Genomic DNA, 14,492 nt, shown 5'->3' with positions numbered 1-14,492 from the left:
GGTGCTGAACCGCATCGACGACCTGCGCCAGGCGGGGTTGACGTCGGTGATTGTGGTGGCGGATTACCTGCGCCGCCGCCTGGCGCCTCTCCGGGAGCGGGCCCGCCCCTGCTGGATGTACACCGGGCCCCACGACATCACCAGGACCCAGATCGGTGAGGACTGGGACCTAGACGAGGCGACGCTATCGGGCTTTCTTTGGGTGGTGACCGGCGTAGAAGACCTGACCCGGGCGGTGCTACCCCGGGAGTAGTTGGCACTCAGCGCGGACCCGGGACGGGTGGCGCTGCAAGCGACGCTGCCCGAGTTCGACGCCCAGGGTCTGGTCGACCAGCCAGGGCGCCGGAACCCCGAGACCATCCAGATCCACGGGGTGGACGAGGAGACCGATGGTGCCCGAAGGACCAATAGCGGGGAGGCCGCAGGTGGCAGGCCACCGGCAGGAGTCAGGGAGGCCGCGGGCGGCCGAACGTAGATCAGCGGCAGGGGTGCCACGGGTGGCAGGCCACAGGCCGGCCGTGCGGCTGCCGCAGGAAACAGTCACCAGGCCGGCGGAAGGAGTGCTGCCGGCAGTGGAGCAGCGGTGGCGCCGGGGTACAAAGGAAAGCACCCCCAGACGTTCGTGCCTCAGTCATCATCCTTGTCATCGCCGTCGCGTCCACGGAGGTGAGGTCCAGGGCTCGGGAACTCGGAGACCAAGGTTGGCGCTGGAGCTGGTCTACAGCGAGTGCCTAAGTCGGCCCGCCGCTGGAGACGGGCTCCACGGCGGAGGCGAGGCCTCGAGCGCCGTAGCCCAGAGACCAAGGCCGGCACGAGAGCGCGTCCACACCGAGTGCCCAAGCTGGCCCGTCGCCAGAGACCGGCTCCGCAGCGGCCCCGCAGAGACCCTCGCCGAAGAGGAGGAGGGCAGACTCTGGGCTGAAGCCGTCGGGCCCGGAGTTCAAGATCCCAGAATCGCGATGGCAATACCGAGGACCAAAGACTGCGTAAGTGTTCTTCTCCCAGAGCATGTTTCGCTTGAAGTGAGTTCGGGGACTAACCTATTTTTGCTTTCAGGCCGCCCAAGGACGTCGCCGGGGACCAAAGACGACCGGAAGCACCAAGGCCGGCTCCCGCCCCAGAGCCGAGCGCTCCTGAGCTGAGCGCGCCGACTGAGCTGGAGCCACAGGTGCTGCCGAGCCTTGAGCCGAGGGCAGCGGCCGCGCTCGAGCCACCGGCGCCGGCCGAGCCCGCCCCTAGTACTTCGAGGGCGGGGCAGATGGCCGCGGCGAGGGCAGCACCGTCAAGGCAGCAGTCAGGGATCCCGAGCGCCTCTGCAGAGAGGGCTCGCAGGGGACCCAGCACCCGGCCGTCGTCCAACCAGGCCGTGGAACCCCTCCCGGACGTGCTAGGAAGCGCCCGGGAGGTTATCGAGCGGCTGGAGGCGGCCGTGGCAGGGGAACGAGCACAGCTCGAGGCCGAGCGGGTCACCCTCGTAGAGGAGAGGGGGCGGCTGGAGGAGGTTGGCCGCCTTTTGGAGGCCCGCATCACCTCGGCCCGTGTCGCCCATGAGAGGGAGAGGCGCGTGATGGCCGAGGAGTGGGAGACCCTGGATGAAGTGCACGAGGAGGCCATCGCCAAGCAAGAGGAAGCCACCCGCCTGGGTGAGATATCCCGGCGGTGGGCCGCAGAGCTGCTCGCCAGGGAGCGGCTGGTGCGGGCTCGGGAGGATGCCATCCTGCCGCGCGAGAAGGCGGTGGAGCCTCCCAGGCAGACTTAGCCCACCAGAACGATGAGCTTGAGCGGAGCCGCGTCGAAGTCCTCCATCGGAAGGAGGAGGTCGCGATCCACGATACCGACGTCGGGATCACAGCGACGGCTCTAGATGCCCGGGAGGAGCAGCTGACTCGTCGTGAAGCAGAGGCTACCTCGGCGTCGATGGCTTTAACTGCTCGAGAGGAGCAGGCCGCCAAGTGGGAGGCAGAGCTGACTGCCCAGGAGCAGGCCCTCTCTGCCCTCGCCGAGCAGGTGAAGCAGAAGCAAGCTGACGCCCTGGCGACCAACGCCGTCCCGACCAGCGTGACCGAGGAGATAAGCCTTGAGGAGTGGCTGCAGATCGCGAAGGACGAGCTCGAGACTGTTACCGCCGAGCGGGCCAATGTCAAGCTGATGATGCGAGACATCCTTCGGCAAGCACGAAGGTCCGTGAGGGTGGCCGGGCTCGGGCGAGTCTACGTGGGCGAGAAGGGGATGGAGCGAGCGACCATCGGCCACATCGCCATGTGCCATACAGGAGTTACCCTCCTGGGAAGGGCGTGGTCTGGCCCAAGCGGTGGCCGAGGACGTCCTGACCTATTACCAGAGTCGGGACCTCAACTTCTCGCTGGAGCCAGCCCGACAAGGGGTGGTCGAGGCCGAGGAGGAGGTCGCCTGGGAGGCTGTCCGGGGCGTCGCCGCCGAGGTGACGACTTGCTTCATGCGGGAGCCACCGCCGGTGCCAAGCAGTGGCAGCAGCAGCGAGGACTCCTCGCCGCCTCCAGAGCCCGCCGACCTAGATTAGCCTTTTGTTTTTTCTTTTCTTGACTTGATGTAAATATGGGAGTGATCCCTCAGAATAGCTGTCCTTTTTTGAATATAATGGAAGCCTATCCTTGGGATCGCAACTCCAGTGTTGTCTTGATGCTTGATGAAGTCTTTTCTCTTTTCACTTGGTGCCCCGAGGAGTACTTAGTCGGACCGAGCCCGACCTCCCCCCCCCCCCCCGAGAACGAAGTCGCCCCGACCACTCATCGCCCGAGTAGTGAGGCCTCTCCGCACGTTCAGCCCCCGAGCCCTCGCGAGTCCGCAGCGGCTAAGTCAAGAGACAAAGGCACGAACTTCCTTGCTCGGGACATAGGTCGATCCAGCACGGAGCACGCCACGACCAATGAACGCTTTCCCATTTTGTAACCACTCAAACAAACAGACCGGAGACACGTGCGGGCGGAAATGCGACCAAGAGCCCCCACGGTTTGGTGGTGCCCGGGCTAGGACGGACCGGACCGAGCATCGACAGCCCGCCCACAGGGTCTAGGCTCCCGACCGCTCTTTGGTCAAGCGGTAGGATTACCCAAGAACCCCAGAGGCTCAGGTAGTGCCCGGGGTACTTTTAAGCGGGCCGAACACCACGACCACCAAGAAGGACTTCGGCCAAACATTGCCATTCGTACGGTACATCTTTCTACTGTCCACTCTGTCGTTTCGGGAAAAGCGAGCACATGGGCAGGGTTTTGTGTGCGAGGAGACCATCTCGCCGAACAGATTAGAATGCGAGGGTCCCGAGGATAACTCGGGAACAATAGATTGCTGAATGTAAACTCGTATGACTTTAACCACTCACTGGACAGCTGTCAGCCTTTTGGCCGACCAATCCATGAGAGGTACGCGCTCCGAGCTCGGGGTGCCCGGGAATTTGGTTCCTTCGGTCGGAGCGCCCGAACACTGGAAAGCATGAGAGGGAGCCAGGGGCCAGGCGGTCCTGACCACTCTTGCCCGAGCGGTAGGACTGCCCGAGGACCCCTAGGTTTGAGCAGCGGCCTAGGCTCTGAGGCCCTCGCGGTCGAGCTGCTTTTATTCTCGGTTGTTGATCTGTAACTTAAGAAAAATAGGAAAAAAATTCTTTGTTTGGTGCGCTCTGTTAGTGCGGTACTCCTTATAGACTGCTCTCGTTTTCAACCCGAGACCTCTCGAATACCCGGACCAACGAAGTATGCAGACAGAGGCAAAACCCATAGGTCCTATGGCTTGGTGGCGCCCGGGAAGGACTGACCAGGCCGAGCACCGACAGCACGCCCCTGGGGTCTAGGATCCCAAATCTTTGCTCGAGCGGTAGGATTACCCGAGAACCCCAGAAGCTCGGTGATGCTCGGGGTACTGCCATGACTCCAAACACCACAGCCTACCACAACAGACTTAGGTCAGGCGGCAACTGCCTACGCGCATACCGATCGGGATTCTTTTATCAACGGGGAAAATGAGAGAGCATGTTTTTCTCACACAGTCGAGCATCTCACCAGACAGATTAAACATATGGATTCCAGAGAGAAAGTGAAATTTGAAATAAGAACTGGACAGTGATAATATATGTATATTGACAATTTTGTACAAGATTGGGTGACTTACATGGTTTGTGGGAGCGTGTTTTTCTCGCACAATCGAGCATCTCACCAGAATGATTAGTGGTAGCCCTCGACCAACTTGGGCGGGGGGGACCCCGTCCTGGTTTGCCCGAGCACAAACATGCCACCTACGGATAGAACTTGCGCAGATGCTCGATGTTTCATGCGTTGGAGAGCGGCTGCCCATCCTCCGTAGCCAGCCGAAAAGAGCCTTCTCGTGGGACACCGATCACGGTAAAGGGGCCTTCCCACATAGGGGACAGTTTATTCCTTCCTTCGCGCGATTGGACACGTTGGAGAACTAGATCCCCCACCTCGAGAGACCGGGCCCAGATGTGATGCCAATGACAGCGCCGCAGGCTTTGCTGGTATCGGGCTGCTCGGATGTCGGCACGCCGCCGGTGCTCTTCCAAGTAGTTGACGTCGTCGTGCCTTCGCTGTTCCTATTCGCCTTCGGAGTAGGCATGCACCCGAGGGGAGCCAAGAGTGAGCTCGGAGGGGAGGACCGCCTCAGCGCTGTACACGAGGAAGAAAGGAGTCTCCCCGGTGGCACGACTTGGTGTGGTCTGATTGGCCCATAGCACAGCAGGCAGCTCATCGATCCACCCTTTCCCGTGCTTTGCGAGCACATCGTAGGTCCAGGTTTTGAGCCCCTTCAGTATCTTAGCATTGGCATGCTCAACCTGCCCATTGCTCCGAGGATGAGCGATAGAGGCGAAGCAGAGCTTGATGCCGAGGTCCTCGCAGTAGTCCACGAACAGGGCACTTGTGAACTGAGTGCTATTGTCGGTGATGATCCTGTTCGGGACACCGAAATGACTTGTGATACCGCGGATGAACTGAAGCGCCGTGTTCTTGGTAACCTTGATGACTGGAACCGCCTCTGGCCACTTCTCGAACTTGTCGATGGCGACGTAGAGGTACTCATAGCCCCCGATTGCTCGGGGGGAATGGTCCCAGGATGTCCAGCCCCCAGACCGCGAAAGGCCATGACAGGGGGATGGTTTGAAGAGCCTAAGCTGGCTGGTTAATCTGCTTTGCGTGGAACTGGCATGCCCTGCAGCGCCGAACCAACTCAGAAGCATCCTGGAGAGTTGTAGGCCAGTAGAAACCTTACCGGAAGGCCTTCCCGACCAGCGTGCGGAACGATGCATGGCCACCGCACTCGCCCTCATGGATCTCAGCGACAAGCACACCGCCTTCTGCCCAGGTGATGCATTTCAGGAGGACACCATCCGTGTCGCGCCGGTAGAGACCCCCGTCTACTATGGCATAGCGTTTGGACTGCCGCGCAATTCTTTCGACAGAGGCATCATCCCCGGGGAGGAACTTTTCTTTCAAGTACCCTCGGATCTCATCCATCAACGAGGCACCTTGAGAACTACCAGCAAGCGCAACGCACTCATCGGGCGGCGGCACCCTGACGGGGCTCCCCACTTAGGGCACCGCTTAGGTCCCCTGAATTAGGCTCGAGGGTTCCCCTTCGTCCTGGTCGGCAGGCAGGACGGAAGGCCATGTGAGCCTTTCTTCAAAGACTCCGGCAGGGACGCGTGCACGGGAAGAGGCCAGGCGAGAAAGGTCATCGGCCAGAGCGTTGTCGCGGCGAGATATATACCGCAGCTCCAGGCCATCGAAGTGCCTCTCCAGCCTCCTGACTTCTGCCACGTACGCTGCCATCTGAGGATCCGTGCACTGGTACTCTTTTGACACTAGGTTGACCACAAGTTGGGACTCTCCCTTGACCAGGAGGCGACGAATCCCGAGGCCCACCACGGCCCGGAGGCCGGCGATGAGGCCCTCATATTCCACCATGTTGTTGGTTGCTCGGAACTGCAGCTGCACGACATACCGGAGTGCTTCACCCGTTGGGGAGGTGAGAACCACTCCGGCCCCCGCGCCTTTCAGCGTGAGGGAACCATCGAAGTGCATAATCCAGTACCTGGGCGCATCATGCCTGGGATAGGCGGAAATTTCTTCTTGGTTGATCTCGGGGACGGGCGTCCACTCTGCCACAAAGTCTGAGAGCGCCTGGCTTTTGATCGCCTGGCGGCTGACAAAGTACAGATCAAACTCCGCTAGCTCCACTGCCCACTTGACGATGTGCCCGGTGCCTTCTCGGTTCTGGAGGATCGGCCCCAGTGGATACGTGGTAACCACCGAGACCTTATGCGCTTGGAAGTAGTGGCGCAGCTTCCGGGAAGCGATGAGCATGGTATAGAGCAGCTTCTAGGCTTGGGGGTATCTTGTTTTGGCGTCTCGGAGGACTTCACTGACAAAGTACACCGGTCGCTGTACACGGCGGGCCCGAACTGCGGCTTTACCCGAGGGCTTGTCACAGCGGAGTTGTCGGGGCTGGCCGAGTTCTCGGGCTCGACTCCCTGGTCGGGAGGAGCCAAGTGCTCGGGCTTGACCCCCTGCTCGGGGGGAGCTGCGAGGACTGGGGAGTGCTCGGGGGCGACCGGGAGCTGGGACCCAGCACCTTGCCCCGAGCACTCATCACGCTCCACTACCAGTACTATGCTCATGACCTGAGGAGTGGCCGAAACGTAGAGCAGTAGTGGCTCGCCCTCGGAGGGGGCCACCAGTACAGGCGGCGAGGTGAGATATTTCTTCAAGTCACGGAAGGCCTGCTCGACCTCCGGCGTCCAGTCGAAGTGACTGGTCTTCTTTAGGAGTTTGAAGAGGGGGAGTCCTCGCTCCCCGAGCTTGGAGATGAAGCGCCCGAGGGCCGCCATGCAGCCGGTGAGGCGCTGAACTTCCTTGAGTCGAGCCGGGGGTCGCATCTGCTCGATGGCTCGGATCTTCTCTGGGTTGGCCTCGATTCCTCGGCTAGAGACCAAGAAACCGAGGAGCTTGCCCGCAGGTACCCCAAAAACACACTTCTCGGGGTTGAGCTACAAGCGGGTAGTGCGGAGACTGTTGAAAGTCTCGGCTAGATCTTCAAGCAGGGTGGCGCGGTCTCGGGATTTGACCACGAGATCATCGATGTAAGCCTCGACGTTGCGACCAACCTGCGAGTCAAGGGTAATGTGCATAACGCGCTGGAAAGATGACCCAGCGTTGCGCAAACCAAATGGTATTGATACATAACAATAAGTACCCACCGGAGTGGTAAAAGAAGTTTTTTCTTCATTCTCTATGGCCATGCGGATTTGGTGATAACCAGAGTTTGCATCTAGAAAACATAAAAGATCACACCCTGCGGTTGCATTTACAATCTGATCTATGCGGGGTAAAGGAAAAGAATCTTTTGGGCAAGCCTTGTTTAGGTCGGTGTAGTCGACGCACATGCGGAGCTTGCCATTGGCCTTTGGGACGATGACTAGGTTTGCCAGCCACTCGGGGTGGAGGACTTCTCGGATGAAGCCGACGTCAAGGAGCTTACTTACTTGCTCCCGGATGGAAGGTGTGTTTTTGCTGTGAAGAAGAAAGACACTATGCCAATGGATGCCCCTAAGGATCCTTGTACCTGACGATAAGAAGGTGTGTGTCCACTCTAGAGAACCTACGCGCTGGGTCAAAAGATGTCCCACGAAGGACCCCGCATGGAACTGGATCAACCCTAAATCCCACATGAAGATCTCAGTCCAACATTCAGATTGTCATGACTTTCAAGTTGTAACTCAAGATAGTCAAGATCGACGAGGTCCCATCAAGCTCACAGAGGCTCAGTAGGCAAAAAAAAAAAAGAGTGATATATTCCATGTCAAAGGCTACATGTCTGTCTACTTCTCAAGAACTGGAAATGTAAGTCAGAGAAGTTCGCTCCTTTTTAAGGGGGTAGTCTTTCTAGCCAATCTCTTGGTTCTGGAACCTCAAGACAGATATTGGAAATGGCTAGTCAGCAGAGGTAATGAGGTAATAAAGTGTGCTAAAGGAAGGACAGTACCCAGAAGCTACACTTCGACCACACAAGTGATTGAAAAGAATAAGTACTCTTTCCTCAGAATTTGGATATGCCTTACTAAATCATCAAGGATAAAAAGGTCTGCCAAGGTCAATCAACAGATGAGAAGATCATTAAAAAGTAATAAAGGAAACTTATCAGGAGTGCTAAAGCTACGGAATTCTCAGGAATCTGAAAGCACTAAGATTTATCATGATCTCAAGGATTAATATTGGTAGTATGTAAAGAAGAGAGATATAACAAAGTGTGCAACCCTATATGATACATGTAAGAGAGTCGAAGAAGTACCCCAGAGACAACTACAACCGTTGAAGATGAGAAGCCATCAAAGGCAAAGTGATCAAAGAAAGTCAGCGCAATGAGGTTACCACCAAGAAGAAGAAAAAAAAAGCAATTTGAAAAGCGAGAAGAAAACTTGAAGATCAAGATCCCTTATCTCGTTTTCGATATGCCCGAATCTCGAGGGCGAGATTCCTTTAAGGGGGGTAGATTTGTAACACCCTGATTTTCAGATTTCTCAAATTTCTAAAATTTTCCAAGATTATTGAATAGCTTCAATAGTAGTATAGGTTTAAAACCTATTTTCTTAATCAATTAATCAATATAGGTTATTATTTCTTGTGCATTACATACTGAGTTTTGTTAGGAGGCAGGTAAATGCATTAGAGTTCTTTTTCCTTTTCTTTCTCTTTGGTGTTTTGAGTGAAAAAGATTTTGAAAAGATTTTTACAAAACTCAGTAGTGAATAAGTTAAGGATCTTAATGGTTGGAATTCAAAATCTTTGAATCATCATCTATTCAATCTTTGATCATACCTAATCCTTCTCTAGTTCAATTCAAATCCTTGTTTAAAGCCAATCACTCCTCTTTCTCAAATTCTACCCAAATCCAAATTCAAATTCCTTATCTACTCTTATTCTTGTTCAACCTCATTTTTCATTTCTCTCAAATTCACTCCAAACTCAATTCAAATTCAAATCATATTCAAATTTCTATGCAAAAGTTTCTTTTCTAAACCCTAGATATACCTAAAGTGTCTTTGGGCTCAATCTTGCTCAAGTCCAAACCCTTAGCCAAGTCTTCTAGATGGCCCAACAAAGGATCCACGAAATCTGAAAATTTTCGCGGAGTCCTGGACAGCCTCATCTTCGCATGACGTTTTGGAGTTCAAATTGGCCTCAAATGCAAATCTTGACAATAACAAAGTTGTAGGTCTCATCGAGAGCTTCGATTTGAACCTATGGAAGTCCTCTTTTAGATAATGGAGCTAGGAGTTATGGCCCCCGAAATCAGTGCTGGACAGAGAAGTCCGAGTTGAAACAGTTTATCTTGTGGCGCATTTTTAGTAATCAAGATGACGTTTTAAGAAATTCCAATGACTACCAAAATTGTATATCTTTTTGAGTACTACAATTTAGAATTAAGAAACGTCCAATTTAGAGTCAGGACGATGGAGATCTCATCCTTGGAATACAGAGCTGCGAAAAAGAAAATCGTAACCGACTCGAACTCGAATCCAAATCGTGTTCGGTTTGGACTCCACCTCAACCAGCCGCCCCTAGCCCTATATATATGAGTTGCGTGCCCTCTCCTACCTCTATTCCATGCCCCCAAGCCTGAGAAGTCGTTGCTGCCCTGTCCGTGCATCGCCGGAGCGCCGCCGTTCGCCGTCGCCACCGTCGCCGCCCGTGATGTGCTACGTCGTCTTCTCCGCGAATTCTCCTTCTTCCACCATCAAAGTAAGGTGAGGACCCCTTCTTATCCTCTCTTACTACTGTTTTAGCATCATACTAAGTCTCTAGCCAAGCCCTAGCCCCGCCAAAGCTCGATCTATGCCGCCACGATCATCACCGTCGCGGACAGCCGCGCTGTAGCTGATTGGCATCGATGTTCCCGACCGACCAGAGGTCAAATCACCAAGCCCTTTCACCGGTGCATGTCCCATGATGTTCCCCATGCCCTCACCAACCAGGTCGGCCAGTAGATTAGCCAAACTATTGAAATCAAGGTCGACATACCCGCTGTCCGGTTTCTGCACGCGTTCTGCGCGGGCACCGGATTTGCATTCGCGTTCCCCGTCAATCCGAAAGCCGTATGGATGCACCAACCGCGACGGCGTGTCGCACGGAGTCTTCTACGTTACTCTAGGAGCCCATCCCCGTTTGTGCAGCGACACGACCAGGACGCCATTGCCAACCACATCACATCACAGCCATCACCCGTCTCATCTATGCTGATCGTTCTTTCTCTCAGTGGATGATCTACCAAAACCTATGCCATAGCATCGTGTTCCCGGGTTATATGAACATCCTTGTTCAAACGGTTCCTAAAATTTCATAGCCAATCTCCTGGAACGTGAGTATCTTCATTCCTGAATCTGTTCGCGGTCACCACCAAACCTAGAAGCAGTCATCGTTGTTTTGCCGCTACCTCGGATGACCCCTTCCAAAACCAACCATACTGCTGAGTTAATCTTTCCACGTTCTACCCGGTTTTAACGGAGCATGGCGTAGAACGCAGAAAGACTAACTCAGCGGTATGGTTGGTTTTGGAAGGGGTCATCCGAGGTAGCGGCAAAATAGCGATGACTGCTGCTAGGTTTGGTGGTGACCGCGAACAAATGCAGGAACAAAGACGCTCGCGTTCCCAGAGATTGGCTATGAATTTTGAGGAACCGTTTGAACAAGGATGTTCATATAACCCGGGAACACAATGCTATAGCATGGGTTTTGGTAGATCATCCACTGAAAGGAAGAACGATCGGCATAGATGAAACGGGTGATGGCTGCGATATGTTGTGGTTAGCAATGGCGTCTTGGTCGTGTCGCTGCACAAATGGGGATGGGCTCCTAGGGTAACGTAGAAGACTTCATGGGTCACGCCGTGACGCAGTTGGTGTATCCATACGGCTTTCGGGTTGACGGGGAACACGAATGCAAATCCGGTGCGCGTGCAGAACACGTCCAGAAACCGGACAGCGGGTATGTCGACCTTGATTTCGATAGTTTAGCTAATCTACTGGCCGACCTGGTTGGTGAGAGCGTGGGGAACATCATGGGACATGCACCGGTGAAAGAGCTTGGTGATTTGACCACTGGTCGGTCGGGAACATCGATGCCAATCAGCTACAACACGGCTGTCTCGCGGCTGTCCGCGACGGTGATGACCATTGCGGCGTAGATCGGGCTTTGGCGGGGCTAGGGCTTGACTAGGGACTTAGTATGATGCTAAAACAGTAGTAAGAGAGGAGAAGAAGGAGTCCTCACATTGCTTTGATGATCAAGAAGGAGGATCCGCGGAGAAGACGACGTAGCGCATCACGGGCGGCAGCGGCAGCGGCTCCGGCGACTCACGGACAGGGCAGCAGCGACTTCTAGGGTTTAGGGGTGTGGAATAGGGGTGGGAGAGAGCGCGAAACTCATATATATAGGGCTAGGGGCGGCTAGTTGAGGTGGAGTCCAAACTGAATACGAATTGGATTCGAGTTCGAGTCGGTTACGGTTTCCTTTTTCGCAGCTCTGTATTCTAAGGATGATATCTCCATCGTCCGGACTCCAAATTGGACGTTTATTTATTCTAAATTGTAGTACTCGAAAAGATCTACAACTTTGGTAGTCATTGGAACTTCTGAAAACGTCATATTGATTTCCAAAAATGCGCCACAAAATAAACTGTTTCAACTCGGACTTCTCTGCGCAGCACTGATTTCGGGGGCCATAACTCCTAGCTCCATTATCCAAAAGGTGACTTCCATAGGTTCAAATCGAATCTCTCGACAAGACCTACAACTTTGGTATTGTCAAGATTTGCATTTGAGGCCGTTTTGAACTCCAAAACGTCATGCGAAGATGAGGCTGTCCAGGACTCCGCGAAAATTTGCAGATTTCGTGGATCCTTTGTTGGGCCATCTAGAAGACTTAGCTAAGGGTTTGGACTTGATCAAGATTGAGCCCAAAGATACTTTAGGTATATCTAGGGTTTAAAAAAGAAATTTTTGCAGAGAAATTTGAATAGGATTTGAATTTGAATTGAGTTTGGAGTGAATTTCAGAGAAACAAAAAAATGAGGTTGATCAAGGATAAGAGTAGATAAGGAATTTGGATTTGGATTTGGGTAGAATTTGAGAAAGACGAGAGATTGGCTTTAAACAAGAATTTGGATAAGATTTGAATTGACTTGGATAAGGATCAGGTATGATCAAGGATTGAATAGATGATGAATTCAAAGATTTTGAATTCCAACCATTAAGATCCTTAACTTATTCACTACTGAGTTTTGTAAAAAAAAAACCTTTTCAAAATCTTTTTCAGTCAAAACACCAAAGAGAAAGAAAAGAAAAAGAACTCTAATGCATTTACCTGCCTCCTAACAAAACTCAGCATGCAATGCATAGAAAATAATAACCTATATTGATTGATTGATTAAGAAAATAGGTTTTAAACCTATACTACTGGTGAAGCTATTCAATACTCTTAGAAATTTTTTAGAAATTTGAGAAATTTTAGAAATTTGAGAAATCTAAAAATCAGGGTGTTACAATTGCGAGGTCCTAGAAGGACTTGGATAAAAATGTTGCTGAGCTCTTAAAGGCATATATGTAAGATGCCGTGGAATGGAAGGCCGGGGTAGAGGAGATTGTTGCACACAGAGGAGGCTAGAGGTACTGCACAGGCAGAGACGAGGCTGATATTTTTGCTCCTACTCTTGAAGTCTTTGAGAATACTTCAGAGAATGCGACATCATCCGGCTGCTAACACTACGTAAAAAACAAACAAAGGAGACACGAAATTAGTGATAAGTCGTAACATAACCCGTCACTTATATCAGGTTATAAGTGATGGGTCACAACTTGACCCGTTACTTATGAGTGGTGCAAGGCGACCCGTCACTTATGACAAGTAATAAGTGATGGGTCACCTTGGGTACTCATAAGTGATGGGTTTGTGTCATGTTATAACCCGTCACTAATGATAAAGTCATAGATACTTAGTTCACTAATATTTTTTATTTGTATTTTATTTTTTTCTTATTTTTTATCACCTAAGTAGAATTAGAATAGGAAATATACATGATTTTTGCTCAAGTTTGATGTAAGGGGTGGCAGCTATGAACACAAACGTGCGTTTCGAAAATGGTGTAAAAACTTCCAGGGGTGAGAACTCAATCTTCTAAGCCATCTTTGGCCTTCAAAAATTCAACGAACCCGACGAAGTGGGAGAGAAACGGATGTAACTTTATTGTAGTTGTGCGTAGAGTCAAAAAATTTGAAATCCGAGTTTGTATGCAAAAGTTATGCCCGTTTTACCGGATGCACTCCGAGGTACTTATCAAATTGTGATCGTTTGCATGAGATATTCAGAAATTCATAAAATATGAATACAATTTTATAGGTAAATTATAACCAGTCACCTATCAAATTTAATAAGTAAATATTAATACATATTTTATATGTAAATATTAATACAAATTTTATATGTAAAATAAAAAAAATCAATCATTAGTGACGGGTCAAGATTATGACACGTCACCTATAACATTCATAAGTGACGAGCCACAGTATGAACCGCCACTTATGACCTTCGGCAAAGAAGGTAAAAGGATAAAATATTCGATATCCATCACAAACACACGATAGCTGAGGTGGTAACATGCGCGCGCGAGGGGAGGTGGCGGGTTCGATTCCCGCTTGACGCGAAGACAGAAAATAGTGCTGAAAAAATAGAAGTGACCCGCGGCCAGTGATGATAGGCATGCGTTGGGATGGCTTGGGTGAAATAATATGTTTTTTTGACTTTTTTCTGTCAAAAAATGCTAAAGATGTAAATTAGTCATATGTGACGGGTCACAGTTATTACCCGTCACTTATGACCTTAATAAGTGACGGATCAAATTTTGACCCGTCACCAATAACCTTATTGGTGACAGATTCTACCCGTCACTTATGACTAGTCATCAGAGAACGCGTTCGGGGTAACAGGTGCGACAGCTGTCACCCATAACGATTAAGACCTGTCACTTTTGAGCTTTTTTTTACATAGTGTAAATCGATCGTATGGCTTAGTTTTATTCGTGACTTGATGTAACAGTGGAAAACGAAAAGATGATATAGCGCAATCTGGAGAGGAGAACGTAACGGCGTATAGTGTAATAAGATGACTTGTGATAAGTGGCGTATAGTGTAATAAGATGACTTGTAATAAGCGGTGTGTAGTGTAATAAGATGACTTGTAATAAGTGACGGGTCTCAGTTATGACCCGTCGCTTATGATCTTAATAAGTGACAGTCAAATTTTGATCCATCATCAATAATTTTATTGGTAATGGGACTTTACTCATCACTTATGATTAGTCATCAGTGAGACATTCAGGGTGATGGATACCCGTCACTCATAACTACTAAGACCTGTCACTTTTGAGATTTTTTAATTAGTGTAAATCGATTTTTATTC

General features: G+C 51.5%; 1 protein-coding gene across 1 annotated transcript; it reads left to right on the top strand.

Annotated features, from left to right (window-relative positions):
- The first annotated feature begins 389 nt into the window (after nucleotides 1-389).
- On the top strand, nucleotides 390-1,759 carry LOC133927574 (uncharacterized). Its single transcript, XM_062374035.1, has 3 exons — nucleotides 390-1,006; nucleotides 1,057-1,324; nucleotides 1,424-1,759. Exons 1-3 carry the CDS (start codon nucleotides 390-392, stop codon nucleotides 1,757-1,759), a joined length of 1,221 nt encoding a protein of 406 aa, XP_062230019.1.
- The last annotated feature ends 12,733 nt before the right edge of the window (nucleotides 1,760-14,492 follow it).

Source organism: Phragmites australis, chromosome 8 (genome assembly GCF_958298935.1).
Source record: "Phragmites australis chromosome 8, lpPhrAust1.1, whole genome shotgun sequence".
NCBI lineage: Eukaryota > Viridiplantae > Streptophyta > Magnoliopsida > Poales > Poaceae > Phragmites > Phragmites australis.
Note: the sequence above shows the minus strand (reverse complement) of the source record. Positions and strands in the feature narration are given on the sequence as shown.

Coding starts and splice junctions, on each gene's coding strand:
- LOC133927574 (XM_062374035.1), top strand. CDS start 390: ATGGTGCCCGAAGGACCAATAGCGGGGAGGCCGCAGGTGGCAGGCCAC. Junction 1,007..1,056: donor GTAAGTGTTCTTCTCCCAGA/GCATGTTTCGCT, acceptor TTTTGCTTTCAG/GCCGCCCAAGGACGTCGCCG. Junction 1,325..1,423: donor CGAGCGCCTCTGCAGAGAGG/GCTCGCAGGGGA, acceptor GAGCGGCTGGAG/GCGGCCGTGGCAGGGGAACG.